The sequence below is a fragment of the Lycorma delicatula genome, chromosome 9 (genome assembly GCF_047948215.1).
Source record: "Lycorma delicatula isolate Av1 chromosome 9, ASM4794821v1, whole genome shotgun sequence".
Taxonomy (NCBI): domain Eukaryota; kingdom Metazoa; phylum Arthropoda; class Insecta; order Hemiptera; family Fulgoridae; genus Lycorma; species Lycorma delicatula.
In genome coordinates this window covers 29,109,623-29,130,686 of record NC_134463.1, presented here as the reverse complement: position 1 = coordinate 29,130,686, position 21,064 = coordinate 29,109,623, and the positions used below count along the sequence as shown (strand labels likewise).

At 29.5% G+C, this 21,064-nt stretch overlaps 1 protein-coding gene across 1 annotated transcript; it reads right to left on the bottom strand.

Moving 5' to 3' along the window:
• Positions 1-153: 153 nt before the first annotated feature.
• On the bottom strand, positions 154-20,641 carry LOC142330445 (major royal jelly protein 1-like). Its single transcript, XM_075375686.1, has 5 exons — positions 20,433-20,641; positions 15,830-16,088; positions 13,289-13,596; positions 7,984-8,329; positions 154-195 (listed from the first exon to the last, which is right to left on the bottom strand). The coding sequence occupies exons 1-5, from the start codon at positions 20,639-20,641 to the stop codon at positions 154-156; spliced, it is 1,164 nt and encodes a 387-aa protein (XP_075231801.1).
• Positions 20,642-21,064: the final 423 nt, after the last annotated feature.

Below are 21,064 nucleotides of genomic sequence, written 5' to 3'. Positions count from 1 at the left end.
TAGAGTCATCAGATATCCATGAGTGAGCCTAGTGTGCTCTAATCTCAAACGACAGATAACCTCCTCTCGACGGTTATTTCTGCATGCGGAGCCTCATCCTTAATTTTAAAGTTACGAGATTTTTCTATTTATTTGTGTAAGAATGTTGGCAGCTTAACTATTGTATGTATTAGAATTATCATAAAAAATATCAACCTGAAGATACAAATTAATCTTAGTATTTATCAAAAGAAGTAATATTTATGATTGCGTCGAAGCTTTTAAAACGACAGTAGTTAACAAACTACCTTATAAGCAGTACATAAATTTCATAAAATCGTTATTTTGGAACGGATACAAAAGCGTTCGTTATGTTATCATACTGCACCAACTGTTTATGATCTTTCGTATTTTTTGAACCAAGTCGAAATATAGAAAATCATTAAATGGAATTCAAAGGTTTACCGATTAAAAATCCTCTACTAAAGGTCTGGTTGAATTATTTATTGTAACTGATACTTCTACAGATTATGGGTAATTTTTTCTTTAATTTTAGACACTTAAATCAGTCTGTTGTAGAAAGACTTTTTAATATTACAAGAAAAAACAATTTGCTGAAGTATACATTTGAACCGTTCAATATAGAATCGTCATTCTAATTTTCTACTCCCTGAATAAAGGTATTCCCGAATTTGTGGAAGATGTAGTGGAAAGATAGACCTACTGGCTGTAGGAATCTCCTTGAAGCTGTACTTTGGGTAGACTTTTATCTCATTCGTGTTCTATCTATAAATAGGTAAAGATAATTTCTTTCATATTATCCAAATATTCTCTTTTTCCTTGTTTTCCTTCTCCCAGTACAATCTGTGATTAATTATACGGACATTTAAATCTTACCTGTTAATTATACAAACAGTTTTTCCATGTAAATGTTCTCTCATTTTTAAAAAGTATTTATTAATAGATTTTCAATTACTATCTCTTACGTTAAAGTACACCACAAATTTTTGTATCTTTAGGATGATGTTTATTCTACTATTTATATATATACATATATATATATATATATGTATAATGTTTATATATGTATATGTTTAATACAAATAGTTTTATGTGACTAATCGAAGAAAAATGAAATCATTGAAATAAAATGTAATTTTGAAAAGTTAAAAAATTTAAATTGGAATAGGTCTCTGTTGAGTTCATTCCCAGACTTTTTAAAAATAATGCAATAATTTTTACGTATAAAACACTATTACTTTCAATTTAAAATTTATCGTTATTCTATTAAAAAAATTAACCAAATAAAAACAAACAGGAAATTCCGAAACAGAAATATTTATAAACATACATCTATAAATTTCAAAAATTTCTGGAAATGGGAATACGTCATATTTTACTTTTGGCAAACAAATTTTAAAAAAGATGTCTTTCGTAAAACCTGTAATATTCATCAAAATTTCTCACATTTTACTTTATTTTTGTCAAAAGTGAAATAAGTTTGTCTTCTAAAAATAAGTTTTGGCTACTTCTTCAGTATGAATAGCAAGATAATTATTTATTTTGTAATCAATTCTCTTTCTTTCAATTAACATTTTGATTCAAATAGCTTTAAAATATTATTCATAAGGCTTAATAAAATTTGAATTTAAGATTTAAAAAAAAGTTACAGATAAAAAAGCACAATTTTTTTAACATTTAAATACATACAATATGTTCCCACGAATTAATGAATGTCTTGAATTACTATAAGAGACTTTAAGGAGAGAAAGCACAACTAGAACTAACTCTTCTACACTCCGTTTTGTTCTGGTAGGATCCTTGTAACAGCTGCCGATAAATGATAATGAGATGAAATTTTTGTGGTGTGAGAAAATTACATATATATAAATATTAAAATAAAAATTACATATATGTAAAACAGCATATATATAATAGCATGCATGACCGAGACTCGAACCCAGAATCTCCGGATGAAAACAAAATTAAAATAATAAAATTTTAAATTTTAATTGTACAGTATACAAACACTCTAATTTATATAATATTCTTTCTTTCTTTTGTTTTCTTTTTCCGTTTAGCCTACGGAACCACCGTAAGGTGATTCCTCTGAAGGTGGCCTTCAGAGAATGAATGAGGATGCTATGTATGAATGTAAATGAAGTGTACTCTTGTACAGTCTCAGGTCTACCACTCCTGTGATGTGTAGTTAATTGAAACTCATCCATCAAAGAACACCGGTATCAACGATCTAGTATTCAAATCTGTCTAGAAGTAACTGCCTTTACTACGATTTCAACTTTAAACGCTCGACTTCGAATCTTGTATAATATTCATGATCATCATCACATACATGGTTTTCTGCCAAGTCCTTCAAGAACTGTTTTAGTCAATCCTTCTCCTATCATGATATCAACTAACCAATTAGAAAATTTTTCTCTATTTTGAATTTTAGTCGTCAAACTTTTCGGTTCACTCTTTTTTATTAGTTTATCGTTTTTATTCAGTATTTAATATTATTCAGTCTCTTCTACGCCATTTCACATGCCTCGCTTTTTTCATATCCATATAACTCTTCATAAAACGCTTTCTCATGTCAAAATTCATTATATTATACAATAGTTGTTCCTTTCTTTTAAATCCCATCCATTTCTTATTTTATTATCAATTTTACAATCTTCTGTTAATATTTTATCTAAGTTTTGTACTATTTCACTCATTCAATTCTTCCTTCTTTTATGAAGATTTTTTTTCTGCTTGATGATATCACTACATATGCTTAATGTGCGTGAAATATAGAAATGGAATTTTGTAGCGTATGAAAAATGCCATACCTGACCGGGACTCGAACCCGGAACCTCCGGATGAAAGGCCATGACACTCACTTCGTCCCGGAGATCGGATATTTGACTTATTGTCTTCTATACCTCATTATTTTTGTTTTTAACACTCAAATTTTTATGTTATAAAGTTTTTTAATATATCATTATCAATGTTGTATATACAACATATTTTTCTCTAAAAGACTTTTAAACCAAATCTAACCTGGTAAGCTAAGCTCTCTCACTTAGTTTTTCGTTTTGTAATTTTTATAGTAGGCACTACAAAGTGTATTTTATTATATTATAACGAAGATGTCTTTTCTAACAACTACCACTAAACTTAATTTAATAGCACTGACATTTATTAATTTGTATTTTCTGTATATTTAACACTTTCTAGAAGATTTTATATCATTACACGTTTTTTACTCGACTATAATCCAACCTAAACACAAATATATTCGGTTAGCGTCTAACAGGTAATATCGCATAATAATTGGTATTAATTATTATAATAATCGGTATTAATTTTGGTGTTATACGATATAGTATTTAACTTAAAAAAATTCTTCTTGTTTAATACACTAAAACATCAACATGAAATTTTGACGGCATATGGGTTCTTTCAAACATTACTGCAGATTATTTTAAACAATTATCAGAATAAGGGGATTGAGTAGTATTCCCCTCTTAGTACAATTTTTTGAATTACAAAATACATCATCACATATCCATTGTTTTATCATTTTTTATTCTATTTCTTTTCCTAATATCTTCGTTGCAATCTGTTCAACTAGTAAACAATAAGCAACTTCACTACGGCCCAATACGATGAAGATAATACGTATGATATGTAAATGAGGTAATCTTGTACAGAATCAGACCGATCATTCCTGATACTTGTGGTTAATTGAACCCCATCTACCAAAATTCAACGGTATCCACCGTCTAATATTCAAACCCGTATAAAAGCAACTAATTTTTACTAATATTTGAACCTCAGAACCTTCAACGTTAAAGATCAGCTGTTAAACAACTGATTTGGGACGACGAGTTAACCACTAGACCAGCTAGTGACCTATTTTACCATTTTTAATTTATTTTTATTAATTTATGTTATTGGATATGATTTTATTTTCGTTTTGATTTATTTATTTTATAAATTTGTAGAAGTTATATACTTCTTTTGACGCGTTAGGAGAAACTGATCAGAGAGTATTTTCAGCAAGTTACGGAAGTTGCGCGCGCCGATGTAATTTATTTTATAAATTTGTAGAAGTTATAGACTTCTTTTGGCGCGTTAAGAGAAACTGATCAGAGAGTATTTTCAGCAAGTTACGGAAGTTGCGCGCGCCGATGTAACACACCATGAAGATTTACACAGGTCCAAGTGAATCAGTTTGCACGCACATGCGTGTAATGTCTAATTTAGTCAGTCGTTTAATGCAATTAAGTGATTAGCAAGTGTTGTAAACATAACAGATATTGAGTGTTAACTGTTAATATTGTTATTCATAAACTTTATTTGCAGCGTATATTTATTTTTTTTTTTTTTTTTTGTGAAAATTGTGTATCATGATTTGAGGTTATATTTATGTAAGTATTATTTTTTATGAGTAAAAATATTTTTTAATGACAGAAAATAGCACAAATTAGATAAAATCTTGATTTTGCATAAATAATTTTAAATATCAAAAACAAAATTTTTTGATAAAATACACTATTATAAAATAAAACTATTTGTATCATATTTTTCATATCATAAGCCGCTGATGACCCTCGTGCCTATTCAATCTCATCCGAAGAATTAATGCAACTAAACTAATCGAAACATATTCGATGAACTTTGTTTTATATGACAACAAATACTTCAATACGTTTTAAACTGTTTAAAATAAATATTATTTATTATTAATTTAAGTATTATTTATTCAAACTTTTATTCATGGTATTTCATGTCGCCTATCGATCGTTTGCCTCGTTTCAAATTTGTTTGAATGAGTAAAAAATTTTTTTTTTCCCCGCCAAAGAAGTTTAACTTCATACGTGCTTACATGAGTACACACGAGTTTTTTTTAGTTATTCAAATTATTATTATACCAATGATTAAAGTTGTATGATTTAAAATTAATAAAAAATTACTTATACAACCTTCTAAATTAAATACTACATGAAAATATTTTTTTATCTCTGTTTCATTATTAAATTTCAAAGTATCACAAGTAAAGTTTATACCATGGTTTTTTTAGTAAACTGTATTTAATGAATTGAATAATTTCTTTGTTCTTGTTTTTTATATACGTTTATATCAGTTTTTATTTTTCATTACATATGTAATTAAAATTGTTCGCTTAATATTTATTATGGTATTAAAGCTGGTTATTTTTTTATTCTCAATTTATTGAAAATATTGTTTTATTAGACGAAATATATTTGAGAGAGAACCGATAAGGAGTAACTTTACAATTGATTTTAATAAATCAGTCTTATCTTATGTTTACATATATAATTTATTAATGTTTTAAAATAAATTGTTTATCTTTTAACAGGAATGATTTTTTTTTGTTTTTTCTTTTTCTTTATAAATTAAAATAAAATTTAGTTTCCAAAGGATGTAAAAAATTATATATCCTAATATTCATTTTTACTAAAAAAAACTCACAGAAAATTAATTATCATTTAAATCTGAAACTAATTAAATTTTAAATGTTTTACTGCAAACAGTAAAGTAACAGTCTATATTATTAAATCAAACTGTCTACCTAGCATTCCCCTGGCTTAGTTCCAATAATAGGCTATTATGTCATTTAATTAGATGAAATGAAAGGCAGTACAAGTACAATGTAAAATATTACAGCGTATTTAACTAGTATCACGTTTTAGACTTAACTTAAATCTGATACTTGAACCTAGTCATGCGAAGTCGTAAAGTATCAGTGTCATTTCAATACATTCTCCTGACATAAATGTAACATATATAGACTTTGTCACTCAATAAATGCACAAATATAAAGTCAAATTTATAAAATCTCCGTTACAGCTTGTTTAAAATAAAACTAAGAAAAAATCTTTTATCATCTGTCACAGATTTGGTGTTCTGTAAATAAATATTAACAATATAGTCGCATCAACAATTAAAGTAATTAGCGACATATCAGTGTAATATAACTATACCGGTAAATTTGTAGTCTTGAACAAACTCAGGTCGACTACTCCTGAGATTTTTACTTCAGAGGTATTTTTACTCCTGAGGTATTACTTCAGAGGATGAGATGAATAAAAATTTTTGTATTGTGTGAAAATGCCATGTCTAACCGGGATTCGAACCCGGGACCTCCGGATGAAAGGCCGAGACGCTACCACTCGCGCCACAGAGACCGGCTCCTGAGATGTTTGGTTAATTGAAATCCAACCACCAAAGAACACCGGTATCCACGATCTAGTATTGAAATCCAAAATCCTTTATTAGGATTTTATTAGGATTATAGGATTATAGGACCTTTATTAGGATTTGAACCTGAGAACTTCGACTTCGAAATCAGCTGATTTACGACGATGAGTTTACCGCTAGACCAATCGGGTGTGTTTCAGTATTTTTTTAATTGACTAAAAAAACCCGTTAATTTATAAAAGCATTTAGCATAATAAATCTGCATTTAAATCATTTAAAGCAAATAAATCTGCATTTGGTAAACATTTTATAAAAACTGATATGAAGAATATACGAACCTATAAAATTGAATAAAACTTATCTACATTAATAAAAATAAATTACAAAAACGTTAATACATAATTTCTTAGACAAAAATGGTTAAAAGAAATCAATTTAAATAAATATATACTTGTAAACTCTTAACTTAGTATATTAAAGAATATTCTGTAAACAGAAAGTAAGTCCGGATATTAAATATGCAATCGTTTTTAGTTTTTTTTTTTGTAATAATCAATAATCTGTTTATTAAATATAAATTGCTATCGCATATTTCGTTTAAAATATTAAAAAGTAGTTAAATTATTATATCTGTGTTGTTTTTCAGTGATCATTTAAGTTACTGTTTTTTTTTTCGTTTTTATTCTGTATTAACTTTCTAAAAAGCTAAATAAATCAGTCCAGTTATTACAAATCACAGACTTATATACTTCGAAACCTTAAGATCTATAATAAATCATTAATTTGTAGATATTATTTTCCAATATGTATCTATAAAAAAAATATCTATTAAATAAATTTTGGAATTATAAAATTATTAAAAAATTGAAAAAATTTAATTTGATTTAATAGAGAGAGAATGATGAAACTTTAACGGATTGAAATAATACGAAATAAGGAAGTTTAAAACAAATTGCTGACAAGGAAATTTTATTTGTAGAATCTGGTTGGGAAAGAAAAAGTTGGTGAAACATTTATCAAATCAAAAAGAATTAATAAATTTAATACTAAAGTATTTCTAATAGAATTGTCGGGTGTTTTTCTCTGCCAATGAGCTCTAGAATGACAGAGCTGAAGATCAACCCGCTATTCAGTCGTTTCTATTTAGTAACCGTTAACAATAACACCGCGTTATTATGATAACTGCACCTACCAGTTATATAATAGATACGTGTTACTACAAAAACTAGACCTATCCACCGCCTTGAAAACGTTTCTATTAATGAAAATACTTAAGGGTTATATGAACGGAAAAATTAATAGAGAAAGACAATGTATGGAATAATTACATAATGGTACTACTCAAATATCTATATATATATTTTTTAAACCGCCGGGATTATCGTTAGTTATTGCTTCAGAGGATGAGATGAATGATTGGTAGCGTGTATGAAAATGTTATGCCTGACCGGAATTCGAACCCGGGACCTCCGGATGAAAGGCCGAGACACTATCACTCGCGCCACGGAGGCCGGCACTACTAATATATCCAGCTGAGAATTTATGTTGTAGGAAGTACGTTAATTCTAAGAAAATTTTTATAAAATAAAAAAAATAGTGAAGCCTATCAAGCAATTAAACGACAGATGGCAAAATTAAATCAAAATTAACATCTTTATTGCATGCTATTTGTAAATTGTCTCGCTAAAATTTTACGATTTCTTTGCCCATATTTTCATCAAGTATTTCTTCAGTACAATGAATTAGGGAATTTTTTTACGCAAAACAAAGAAATAAACAATAGAAACCTACCATTTCATTATCTAATGCTGAATCGCAATTTTTTACTAATGGATGTATATTTCCAATTACACCAAGACACCCAACATTTCCTGATATATAATCTTGAAAATTGGATTCCAATACCCACATCATTCTTTTATAACCTGCAGTTATATGCGTTGCCATTCGACAGGAATTTGGTCGTTGTACTAAAATAAAGTTAGAATCAGAAAACGTTGTGGCAGAATTCCATAAGAATATTTCGTTATCACCTTGAAATCTAAAGAATATGTTCAATCCATTATCTGTACCTAAAAAAACCATTTTTCCGGGTTTTGAACCAATTCTTATAATCGATCCGTGTGTTTCCCCTTTTCTGAAAATAAATAATTAAAATATTTAGCAGATACTATGCTCTTAAATTAAATTATTATTAAATTGAAGAATTATTTTTTTATGTTTACTGTACTACTAACTTAGGAAAAAGTCAGACCACCACAAATTTAATGTTATTACGTATGTATAACAATTTAATGTTAACTTGTATATTTATAATTAGCAAATGAGCTCACTTCGCTTGACCTTCCCGTCTAGCTAGGGGGTTCCGTTACCTGGACCCCCGTTGTATTCGTTATCCTCATGGTTGTAAGATTAACACTGATAAATAACAATTAAAGCCCAAAAAACTCTTTTTTCTCCTCGTTATTGACGTAGAAGCTCTGGTAGTTCCTGCTGTACTCGAAGCCTCAGCTCGACTCTGGTGTAACGCTCTTGGCCAGCAGCTAACCGAGCATCACGCATTTCAGCTGTTTCAGAGGACCGAGATAATCTAATTCTTTTAGTAGACTTTGGATAATAAGAAAGGTTACTTTTCTTTTTTGAAGGGATATTATTTTAACTTTTGACTATCCATTATCGACAGCCAAAATAAACAATCAAAACCCATAAAAGTTCGCTAAATTGGTAATTTAAGCTAATTAATAACAATAATTATAAAGTAATAAAATATTAAATATTTTACAGTTATTCATTAAAGAAAAAATATCAATCATTTTAGTTCATTATATTTCTGTTACCACGGTAACAACATTTGGACCTATTAGAAGGAGGAGAGGAAACTGGATCGGGCGTATAAATAGGAGTAAAGAGATAATATGCACCCTTCCTGAAGGCTCCGTTAAAGATAAAAAAGGAGAGGAGGAAGAGGCTGAATTTAAAAAAATGACATAAAGGGTAGCAAAGGTTATGATTAAACGTAAAACGTAAAGAAAAGTAAGGGACAGAAACGGATGGAGACATCAGTGGTGCCAAGGACCTGCCAACAGGCAGAACACCACATGATGATGAAGAGTGGTAACTTTTATATTAATATACGTTAGTTAATAGTTTTTTCCTCAGTCACAGGTCTAGAAAAAATATCCCTGAATGAGTTCATAAGTAGATCTTCCTAGCCGATAGTATGAACTCACTGGCATTTCAGGTCCCTGGACGTAACTCTTAGAATGGATAATGGAATCAATAATTAAAAAAGGGTTGCTTGCGTGATATTATGAGAAAGAACGATCTACCTACATCAAGAACATATCCTAAGACCTAGTTCGATATTTTGAATGGATTTCAGCCACCCAAGGCGTAGGACAAATTCACCGCCCCCTTATATAGGTATTTTAAATCCAAAAGGCTCCAAAATTTACAGCAATTAAAATAACTTTTCGACAAGAATAAATTTGTTATTGTGGATTGTACAGGATACAAATAAAGAAGTCATGTATGTATTAGTTACAAAACTTCTTGCACGTATGCCACTTATTGATAAGTTATTATTAAAACAAAATAAAAAATTTATTAAAAATAAATTAAATAAATAAATATAAATATTTATATTTATATTTATATTTATTTATATAAATATTTATTTAATATTTATTAAATTTATTAAAAATTTATTATTAAATTCAATAATTTAACAATCATAAATCACAACACGCACTTAAAGGAAATCATGAATTGTGGTTAATTGAGACAATGTTTTAAATGGACGACTGATGTTGCAGGTGTTATTAGAAAATATTGAACTCTATTCTTTTTGTAAAGGAATTAATTCTCGCTGAATATTCGTCGTGAACAATCCGAGTGCAAAATAAAACACGGGAAATTACCGCAAGGCAACTGATTAGTACAGACGGTGTTGCCAGCCGTTAGAGCGAGCAATATTACTACATGCAGTTAAAGAAAGGGGATTCCCCGGTTCCGTCACAGATTAAATAAAAAGTTTCGTGCTCATTTTAATCGGTCCAAATTGTAGATGCGACAAAAATATGAAAAGAAATGGTTCAAATTTTTAGTTCAGATTACAAGACTATTATCATTATTGTAAAATTTTGCCGCCCCCAAAAAGTGTCGCCCGGGGCGACACTTTTAATAGTATAATACTAATTTAATAGTATTTGTAATCTATTAATCGATTAATTATCTAATATTTCTTTTATTTGTTATTTTACTCCTTTTAATTCCTTGTACGAAGTAAAGGAATTTCGGTTTTCAGATTTCAACGGAAATATCCATTTTGACCATCCCTGAATCCATTTTGACTATTTTCGTACATACGTAACTTAAAAACGATTAGCCGCAGGATGTTGAAATTATGGATTAAGAACTATTGTAATATCTACTCGTGCACCTACCTTTTTGATTGCAATAGACTGAACCAAAAGTGTCCAAAAAAGTCCAAAATCTCAAAAAAAATTGGATTTTGGGCTTTTTCTTAACTCACTAATAAGCCCTCTTTGAGAGCCTTTCAACGATATATCATAAGTAGTACTTATTTTCATTGGTTCCAGAGTTATAGCCAAACAAAATTTTAATTAATTAAATATTTGCATCTTACAAGCACATCGTTTCGAATCAGACTTCATCTCCTTTTTTTAGCTTTTTATTTTATTTAAATATATTGATTTATTAATAATTATTAAACTACGATTGAAAAAAAAATATTTATTTTACAATAAATAATAATTCAATAACAGCAATAAATTTTAAAAAATAAGAAAAAATATCAGAAGTTATTAATGAAATAAACATTTTTAAAAAAATGTGTATATGTAATTTAATACGCGTATAAGGAAGTCATGTGCTGTCCACATCGGGTTTTTTATTTCAAATTGAAAATTTTTAGTCTAAATCTTTTCTCTACTTGCAATAACGTATTAAATTATTTAATTTAATATTTTTTTTATTTTACGAAAAAAACTTCTATTTTTTTTATATGTAATGATGTAACTGTGTTAAAATTTACCAAGAGTACTTTACACAAAATATCGATGGAAAAATAGGTTTGTACTAGTCGAAGTTTTGAAAGCTTAATTGACGAGTAGTATGGGGATGGATTGCTGGATTGGAGACTTTACTATCTACATACCTGTCTAGAAGACTCCCTTATCTATATAGGTATCTATAGCTACCTAAACACCAATCGCAGTTTTACTATCCATTCCAGAATACTATTAGCAATGCACACACTCTTTCAGATAACAAAGGTAGAAGTATTACTCATCTACGTGTTTACGCTTTCTAAACGTGAATGTGTATTACTATATTGAACTTTGTTGCCCTTTATCTTTTCTTCTTATTTTTTCTTTTTAGAGTTTCAGTTTATTTAATTAAAACTTGTCGGTAATGTGGCCAGTTACAAATAAAAAATTTAACGGTTTTTTTATCTGTTTTCATATAAATGTAATTTCAACATTGGAATAACTTTTTCTTCTTTTTTTTAATTTTTAATTGGTATTAAATATATTTAAGAACAAAGTTTTATCTCCGATTGAGATGTTTTTAATAATAAATTAAATGGTTGATGTTAATACAGCGACCAAACTGAAAAAAACTCTAGATAATAAACTCTAGGCTCTAGGTAATGAAAGAAACTTTTATTTTGCAAATTTACTGTGCGGTTTAATTGATTATACAAAAAAATTGATTATTATTAATAATTTAATAATTGATTATTATTAAAATTATACAAAATGTATAATTTTAATTAAAATAACGGCGTGGTGAAAAATGCTGTAATAAAAATAAATACTTTGATTAATAAGGTTTATAAATAACGTTTATGAAGGAATTCAGTCGCTCCAATCAAAGGTATTTATTGTACGTGTGTTTATTTATCAATTACTAGAGTAATATATGGTTACTATTCGTTCCTTTGAAAAAAAAGAAACATTCTGCAATCAGTCTTAATAGAAATTTTTCCCATTTTTCTTCACAATTGTGTTGTAATGCAGGTTTATCAAAGTATTTATGTGATGTACGTTCCATAATAATGTGGTTAAAACACAAAAGATCATTGCAAAATAAAATATTACACTTTTATCAAGAATTGCAATAGCAATCTTAGATATATATAAAAATAAATATTTGTTTATTTGTCCCTTGTGCGTTTCTATACCATTCATCCGATTGCAATGAAATTTTGGTGAATTGTTGTGCGCATGCTCGCGAAAAATAGTTTGGACCCGCTAGGTGGCTCTGGGGTCGAGATATTTCGGAAAATTGTATTTATGGTCCGATTTGGTTCAGAATATATATTAGTTACGGGAAAATAAATATTTTAACAAAAAATGGACCCGTTAGGTGGCGCTGGGGTTGAGATATTTACGAATAAGCAAACAAATATACAAACAGACTTTCTTCTTCTTCTAAATATATATATATAAAGGTTGTTCGTATGTGTGTCCACTATACACTAAAAACTACTGGACGTATTTACGCGCAAGAAGAAGAGAAAAAAGGAAAATGAGGAAAGGGAAAACGGGAATGGGAGAAAATGAAAGATTAAATTTTGTGAAGTTCCCTAATGTTCAGTTTTTTAATGTTTTATCAAACTTTCAATTTTATTCATTTAATCTATATATACTCAAATCTAGCAATAGTGAAGCATTGCCGGGTCTGCTAGTATTTAATAAATACCTATATGTTGAAATTGACCACAGGACAATTTTTTTTAATACATGAAACTCTGAACGTTAAAATTGCATTCCACAAAAAACTGACGAATGTTTTTAAAGTTTAATTCGTTTATTCGTACAGGTCTCTTTGATTATTAAATAGGCAGATTTGTTTTTTACCTCCGGGTCCACTGTTAGGCACGCTTCAGAGGATGAATGATTTGTAGCGTGTGTGAAAATGCCATGCCTGACCGGGATTCGAACTTATATTCTGTTTTCATATTTTATAAATTAAAGGAGAAGATTTCTAAATAATTATTGTCCTCAGTTTTAACAAATAAAATAATTAAAAATATCTATATTAATATAAATTTATAATAATTACGTACCGAAAAAGGCAAGTCTTTACACCGTAAAGTATACTGCTTCCTAGGTATGTAAAAAGGAGAGTGTTTCCCTCGCACGAATTCCGAATTAATAATAAATATAAAACGTTTCTTATCTTTGAATCTTTATTAATAGTCGCTGGTAATATAACTCTGTGACCTTTTGATAGATTTACATCGAATACCAAAATTGATCTTGTCCCAGCGTCACTTATGTATATTATTGGATTAGTATCCAATATTTCAACAACCAAAAACTGTAGACGACTATTATTTAAAATCAAATTTGAAAGGTTTATAGAATATTTTATCTGAACAGAAAACAAGAATACATTAACAATTAGTTTTGTCGTTTTTATGCATATATTAAAGTATGTATAATTAAGAAAAACAATAATAATGCGTTGGCTTTTTTCAAGTAATATCTGATTTATCAAAGGTTCTGAAACAAAAACAATATATGATAATCATAATGGAGAACGTAAAATATTACAGACGAGAAATTTTAGATTTTTTTTACTTTTTACTTATTAAGTGTAAAAGTTTTGCTATTTTTTTTTTTTTTGCTGTAATCTTTTGTGAGATTTAGACTTTGTTGCAACGTCTCTGAATCCTTTCAATATTTTTAATCTCTTATTTTTTGTGTGTTCATATATGAAAATTTGTGTCAACGATTTACTTGCAAATTTAAAGAAATTTCAAACGAATTTGTATTTTCTTCAACAAAAAGATTGAAAAACGATTTAACATAATTGATAGTGTAATTATGAAAGTTTTTAAAAAGAAATATTTAATAATTATGTTACTTTCATACAAAAAGTTTAAAAAATTTATATTTATTTCAAAAAATTACATATTTTTAGGAAATGTATTTAAATTCAAAATAAATGTGTAAATTAATTCACAATTTCATATATTTTAATTTGTTACATATACGGTATTTACTGATTGTTAATCTATGTATTTAATTACATTTATTTATAGTCGAATCAACAATCAAAGTCATTAGCGACTTTGTGTAGAATTGAACAAACTCAGGTCGATTACTCCTGAGATGTGTAGTTAATTGAAATACAAGTAACTACCTTTATTAGGATTTGAACCTGAGAACTTCGACTTCGAAATCAGCTGATTTACGACAAGTTTACCACTAGATCAACCCGGTAAATATTTGAATTTAAATTTTTCATTGAAACCTTTTTCAATATTTTTTGTTTGATCATTTCTTTTATTAAACACGCACATATGCGTGATAGTACAGCAGTTTTTCTATTTTTATTGAGGGGGATCAGCACGTTACTTTTGACTCGGTCGTATGGTAGCGCATCAAATATTTTGTTACTGTGTAATTTGTAGTTATATTGATGATAGGTGATAAACTGTAAATTAATCTAACTGAAAAAAATTATAAATAAATTATTCAATACGGAATAAATTAAGGATTTATTGCACATAAATTTAACACAAACGTTTTATAAGTAAAATTCACAAAATTGGGAGCTTATTTTTTAATAAAACGAAAAAATATTTTATTTTTTATCTAATTAAAAGACTAAGAAATTGGTTCACGTAAATTGTCAGCATGTACAAGAAAGAAATTTACGAATATGCTCAACAACACGCGAGTGATTCGTCAGTATGGATGGTACAAATCCAGTGTTTTTCATCTCCGGTGCGCAACTACGCGCTAGCGCGTGGTCGTGTTTTTCGGGTTTTTCAAATATTTTCAAGACATATATAATTGTTGATAACTAGTATACTTATGAGTTAAAAACAAAAGAATAAATCAGCATTGAGTATTATTGCACCGATGAAAATCAAGCAGTGAATGTGTTAATATAAAACACGTACCAATGTAATTAGTTTGTAACTGTAGTAGCCTACAGTAAATAAAGATTTTTTAAAACTAAAAAATAATAATAGATTGGCAGTTAAAAATATTACCGTAAATTTACAACCGATTTCTTCTGTTAAAGTACAAGATAAATAAGATGTGAATGACTCCTGGATTTTTCAAAAGTTGTTATACTTTGGATAAAATAAATTTTGTAACCTTAAATTAATCCAAAAACTTTAATTGTACACCAAAAATTGATGTAATTTGAAAGAGAAAGGGATAAAAGTGTAACAGAGCTTTCCTGACAAGTTTTTCTTCATATAAATAAAGAAATTTGGAATACACAACCAAAATTATGAATTTTCTTAAAGGTAAAAAATTTCTTATTATTCAAAATAAAAATAATCCCGTAAAATCTAATGATCATTTTTAAAGCGATTAAAGTGAAAGTTTAGAATGTCTTGTGGATTATTTTTGTAAAGAAATTAAAAAAAAGACCCAGAACTGGAGAAATTTTAAAATCCAAAGAAAGAAATACCTATTCACTGTAAACAAATATTCTTTAACAATTTTTGTTAAAATTACATTCTTGAAGAAAATTTATTTGAGAAAAAAACGCTATTGTTACTGAGGAAACTTGATAAAAGCAACTTTTTTTTTGTAGATAATGCATAAAAAAAGTTTCATTAGTATGTTAATTCATTCACCTTTGATGTGACCGGATTTATTCCAATAACTTTTGGTGCTGCTATATTTTCTGGTTCTTCTAAAGTATTAATTACTCCAACATCTAGAACCCATAATGTATCATTCTCATCAAGATATAAATCCACGGCATTTCTAATCGCATCACAATTTTCTACGTTGTGATCTTCCCATGATGGATACGGGTATATATTCGGATTACATTTGCTTTTGTCTCTTATTGACATTTGTCCTAATGAAAAAGGAACACCATGTCTTAACCTAGAAACAACATAACTTATGAATCAATTGTTACATTTTCATAATTATTTTACTCGTAAAAACTAATCATATATCTTAAGTACTTAGGTAAAACCGGTAATAACTGCGTTTTTCTATATTCTATTTCTTTGTGATAAAAATCATCATTTTTATCTACTATACCAGTTTGAACTGAAAAAAAAATTAATTAGGGTTTTTCCGTCATTTTATTAGGAGGGAAACCCCACTCATAAATTTTTAAAAACGAGTTACTCGGTAACATGTATGATTAAAAACCTGTTCTTTCTGTCTGATTAGATTTGACGTAATAATCGATGCCTATCCTTGAAGATACATCATATTCGGATTCCAAACCTCAAACTCAATCGTTATCCAAATTTTACGGTTTTACTAAATCATCCCCTCTTGCATATTTGTATATTCTTTCCCTTTCTTTTCTTTATAGTACATTACTTATTAATTAATAATTATAATACTTTAAAAAAATAACTGAAATTGTTCATCCTTAGTTATTTTTTAATGGTTAACAACCCTTACCAGGTTATCATTATCTGAGGTTCATTAACTTTGTTAAATTACTAAAATTAATGTAGGTAATTTTTTTAAAGCTGTAACTAAATGGACACAAAAGGTGCAAAATTTGATCAGTGTCCCATACTACAGAGCAAACAGAAATAAAAGTATAGTTTGTAAGGAGACTCCTTCATTATTCAAAGAAAAATAAATACACCAACCAAGCTGAGTAGAAAGATTATAATTAGAAAAATTAACAACCCGAAAACAGAAATGTAATAAAAAAATATAATAATAAAAATTTATATTATTTTCAGGACCACTCCCTTCAAACGCTAACTCTCTCTCTCTCTCTCTCTCTCTCTCCTCTCTCTCTCTCTCTCTCTCTCTCTCTCTCTCTCTCTCTCTCTCTCTCTCTCTCTCTTCTCTCTCTCTCTCTCTCTCTCTCTCTCTCTCTCTCTCTCCTCTCTCTCTCTCTCTCTCTCTCTCTCTCTCTCTCTCTCTCTCTCTCTCTCTCTCTCTCTCTCTCTCTCTCTCTCTCTCTCTCTCTCTCTCTCTCTCTCTCTCTCTCTCCTCTCTCTCTCTCTCTCTCTCTCTCTCTCTCTCTCTCTCTCTCTCTCTCTCTCTCTCTCTCTCTCTCTCTCTCTCTCTCTCTCTCTCTCTCTCTCTCTCTCTCTCTCTCTCTCTCTCTCTCTCTCTCTCTCTCTCTCTCTCTCTCTCTCTCCTCTCTCTCTCTCTCTCTCTCTCTCTCTCTCTCTCTCTCTCTCTCTCTCTCTCTCTCTCTCTCTCTCTCTCTCTCTCTCTCTCTCTCCTCTCTCTCTCTCTCTCTCTCTCTCTCTCTCTCTCTCTCTCTCTCTCTCTCTCTCTCTCTCTCTCTCTCTCTCTCTCTCTCTCTCTCTCTCTCTCTCTCTCTCTCTCTCTCTCTCTCTCTCTCTCTCTCTCTCTCTCTCTCTCTCTCTCTCTCTCTCTCTCTCTCTCTCTTCTCTTTATTACGTATTTCTTTGTAGAAAATCCTACAAATGTAAATTACATTTAACTGAGAGAGGAAGCTTTTATCAGAAAAGAACAGTGATGAATGAAACAGCGGAAATATTAAAATACAGAAAAAAGCGAAATACGGTTTCATAAACAAAAAACCTTATATTTCATAAATACCTAATATCGCCAGTTCTGTTTGCTACTTTAAAAGTTACTTGCTTGATTTAAAGTAACGTAATGCTGTGTAACGAACGGAATTTAAAAAAAATGAAATGTAAGATACTGTGAGAAATGTTTGATGTAATATGACGTATCCGCCTGATGTGCCCCAACAACACAAATAGCTTCATAACAACTGCCTCTCGCAGAGAATTTTCAGGGTAGCGAACTAGCAGCTTTAATGAGACTCAAATTATTATCGATAATTATCAACCTAAATAATAAATGAACGACCAAAATTATAGCTGGAAATGTACATGGAATAAAAAGGTATATCAAGATAATGTAAACAGAACTAAAATTACGAATCTGCAAACAATGGAATTTTGCATCGTTAGAGCGAGTGAAGCGTGTAATATAAGCAAGACAAGAAAATTACAGAAATTTGATCAATGAAAGGAAAATCCTATGAAATAAAGTCGATTTATGAAAGAAGATGGAATGTGGATAATTATGAAAAATCAAGAAATGATGATAAACATAGGAGCACAAAAATACCAGTTAATATAGGAGTGAAGAGAAATCTAACCAAGTAGTTGAATTTTTGTCCCACCGAACTCTGGACAATTGTGAATACATAAATCTGTAGTCATTCATAATATTTTTTTCCAATTCACCCTCTATTCACTAGTATTGTCAACCGATGAGTATTTACAGACAACTTATTTATACAGAATAGAGCAACTGGTATCGTGGAATAGGCGGGAATAGATAGAGAGAAACAGTAAACTTGAACGGGTTACATCGTCCGCACCATGCTAAAGTAACTCAACTTTTTAGAAGAGCTAAACAACAGTTTCAATGTTAAATTTTAAATAGGAATTCATATTCGTAAAAGTGAAAAGGTTTAAAGTAGCCTTCCTACTCATTGGATAATTTACCACAAGATGCAGGATGTTCAGAGTAGTCGTAAACTGACGAATCTGCAAAATTCGATTTTTCACATTCGTTATTTCAGCATGGTGGTGACAACATTATGACGTCGGTAGTAATCTCTTCAAGATGACAACCTGGTGAGGTTAAACACGAAGAATTGCCTATATCTTATTAGCTTTTGGAATTCAAGTAAACAAACTGCGCGTACAAGTGTTATTCACAATAACACTTGTACTGCGCGTACAAGGCGACCGATTCACAAGCATCTCCTGTAAATCCTGATGTATATAAAAGAAACTACGCGACGTTAATATTCAGTAACCATGGGCTATTATATTTTTAATTATTATATATATTAAATAAATTAAGAAATTTTATTTCAGTTTTTTAAGAGTTATGAAATTATCAGTTCTCTACAAACAGTAAAATTTTACAAATATCTTAGATTAAATTTCAATGACAATAAACAAATAACAAATTCATTCCAGTTTTCATCATCTGATTGCGAGAAATCCGTAGTGCTTTCAGTATTAAGAAATACAACGAGAGGCACAATTTTGTTTTTTATTGTATTATCCAGTTCCCAATAATTTGGTTCAATAGTATCCGTTACATGTTTTATACCTTTTTTCATTCCCGCTGATATTTTTATCGATTGATTTTAAGCGTAAATGTTTAGATCAGATATTTTCAAAGGAGATATTTCAAAATATTTTCTGATGCTACGTAACGTTTGATTTGTTCCCAAATTAATTCAATTGGGTTGCGTATACAATGATAGGGAGATAACCGTTTTCGCCAGTGGATCTTGTTAACTCATCAATCTTATACACATGTGGACCAAAGTTCATTTTCTTTAAATATCACACCTTTTGAACTAAGCCACATTTTGATTTTTTTTTTCAAGACGGCTGGAATTCTTTCCTTTTTCATTAATGATAAGGGGCGTAGCCTAAGACAATAACCGAATTATCTTCCACAGGAGGTAACACATCGCTAAACCATTTCTTAAATAAAATTCGTGAACATTTTTACGAATCTCTTTTTTATCAAAATCGTCAACTTTTTCTTCAATTGATCTCCGGGGATTTGTTTTTTATGAAACTGTAATTCATTAGTAGACGCATACTTGCAAAATCAATTGTACACTGAATCAGCACAACTTCCAATTATCTTAGCAGTTTATTAACGACACCCGAAATCAACGCCCTTAGATTAGTCTGTAATTCGCTTTTGTAAGTATTTAAAATGATGTTTTTTTTCTCCACGATTTGAGGGTTTTTTTTTGCGGCCTTTTTTTCGGAGGGGATATCAGTTTTCCGTTTGACTTGGGGCTTTTTTCGCGGCCTTTTTCGGAGGGTATATCAGTAATCGTGCACTGTTTGTGTCTGTACAACTTGAGCTATATTATTATTTTTACACCATGTCTGATACCGAATAAAGTGACGATTAAGATAAGTGTAATTAAATAATACTGAGAAGGATATCCGTAGGATGGAAGTGGTAAGATTTGCAACGAAAGGCTGCTGATGGTAATGATTGAGCACTAAGGCTGAGGGCTCAGATCAGGCTGTAGCGACATAACATTGTAACTATCAAAAGCTTGCCTCTTAATTTTGGTTCTATTAACACCCGTATAAAATTAAAAATGGTTTTCTATTACAACTCGTTCATTTATAATATGACTATTGTGATAAAGAATTATTTAATAAGTTACAATAATAATATTAATAATTAAAAAATAGTAATGATACTGACTTAGGGAAAGTAAAAAAGACTGAATTGTCGAAAAACTGGAAACGAGTTGGTATAATAGCACATGGTTTATAAATACCTTTTTCAATCGCTTCTTTTTTTACCTGTTCATTTGGCCATACTATATTATTACCGCTCGGACTAAAAGTCAGAGTTTCAGATTCTGAACCACCCTCTTCCTGAAATGCTAATATTAATTTTATAAAAACCATTACTGTAGTTTGTAGTAATATTTTGCTCCTCTGCATCATCTGTGGAAGAAATTCTGAATAAAGTTATCTTTCTGAGAAATAACTAATGCTTTTTTCATGTCTTAACTTATAAAAAAATTGTTTTATAATTCGTAATTGTTAAGAGAATTCTTATCTTAGAAACTGTTAATTAAATTTGTTAAATTGTTTTGTACGGTAATCATTGCACATAATTAATTATTTATTTATTTATGTTTTATTTAAATCTATGTTGCGGAAAATTTGAATTGGTTTTTTGATATGGTGGAAAGATTTGGAACTGATTGAATGAAGCCTAATGGAAAAATCCAGATTTCACATTTCAGTTATAGTTATCACCAGGGGAAGCCCGCAGGGTTCCGTTCTCGGTCCCCTGCTGTGGAACCTGGTGTTCGATGGATTTCT

What these genes read in the sequence shown, in the direction of transcription:
- LOC142330445 (XM_075375686.1), bottom strand. Translation starts at nt 20,641, where the DNA reads ATGGTTTTTATAAAATTAATATTAGCATTTCAGGAAGAGGGTGGTTCA. An exon ending in GTCTTTTTTACTTTCCCTAA is followed by an intron (nt 16,089 to 20,432) that starts GTCAGTATCATT and finishes TGTTGTTTCTAG; the next exon opens with GTTAAGACATGGTGTTCCTT. An exon ending in GTAAAGACTTGCCTTTTTCG is followed by an intron (nt 8,330 to 13,288) that starts GTACGTAATTAT and finishes ATTTATTTTCAG; the next exon opens with AAAAGGGGAAACACACGGAT.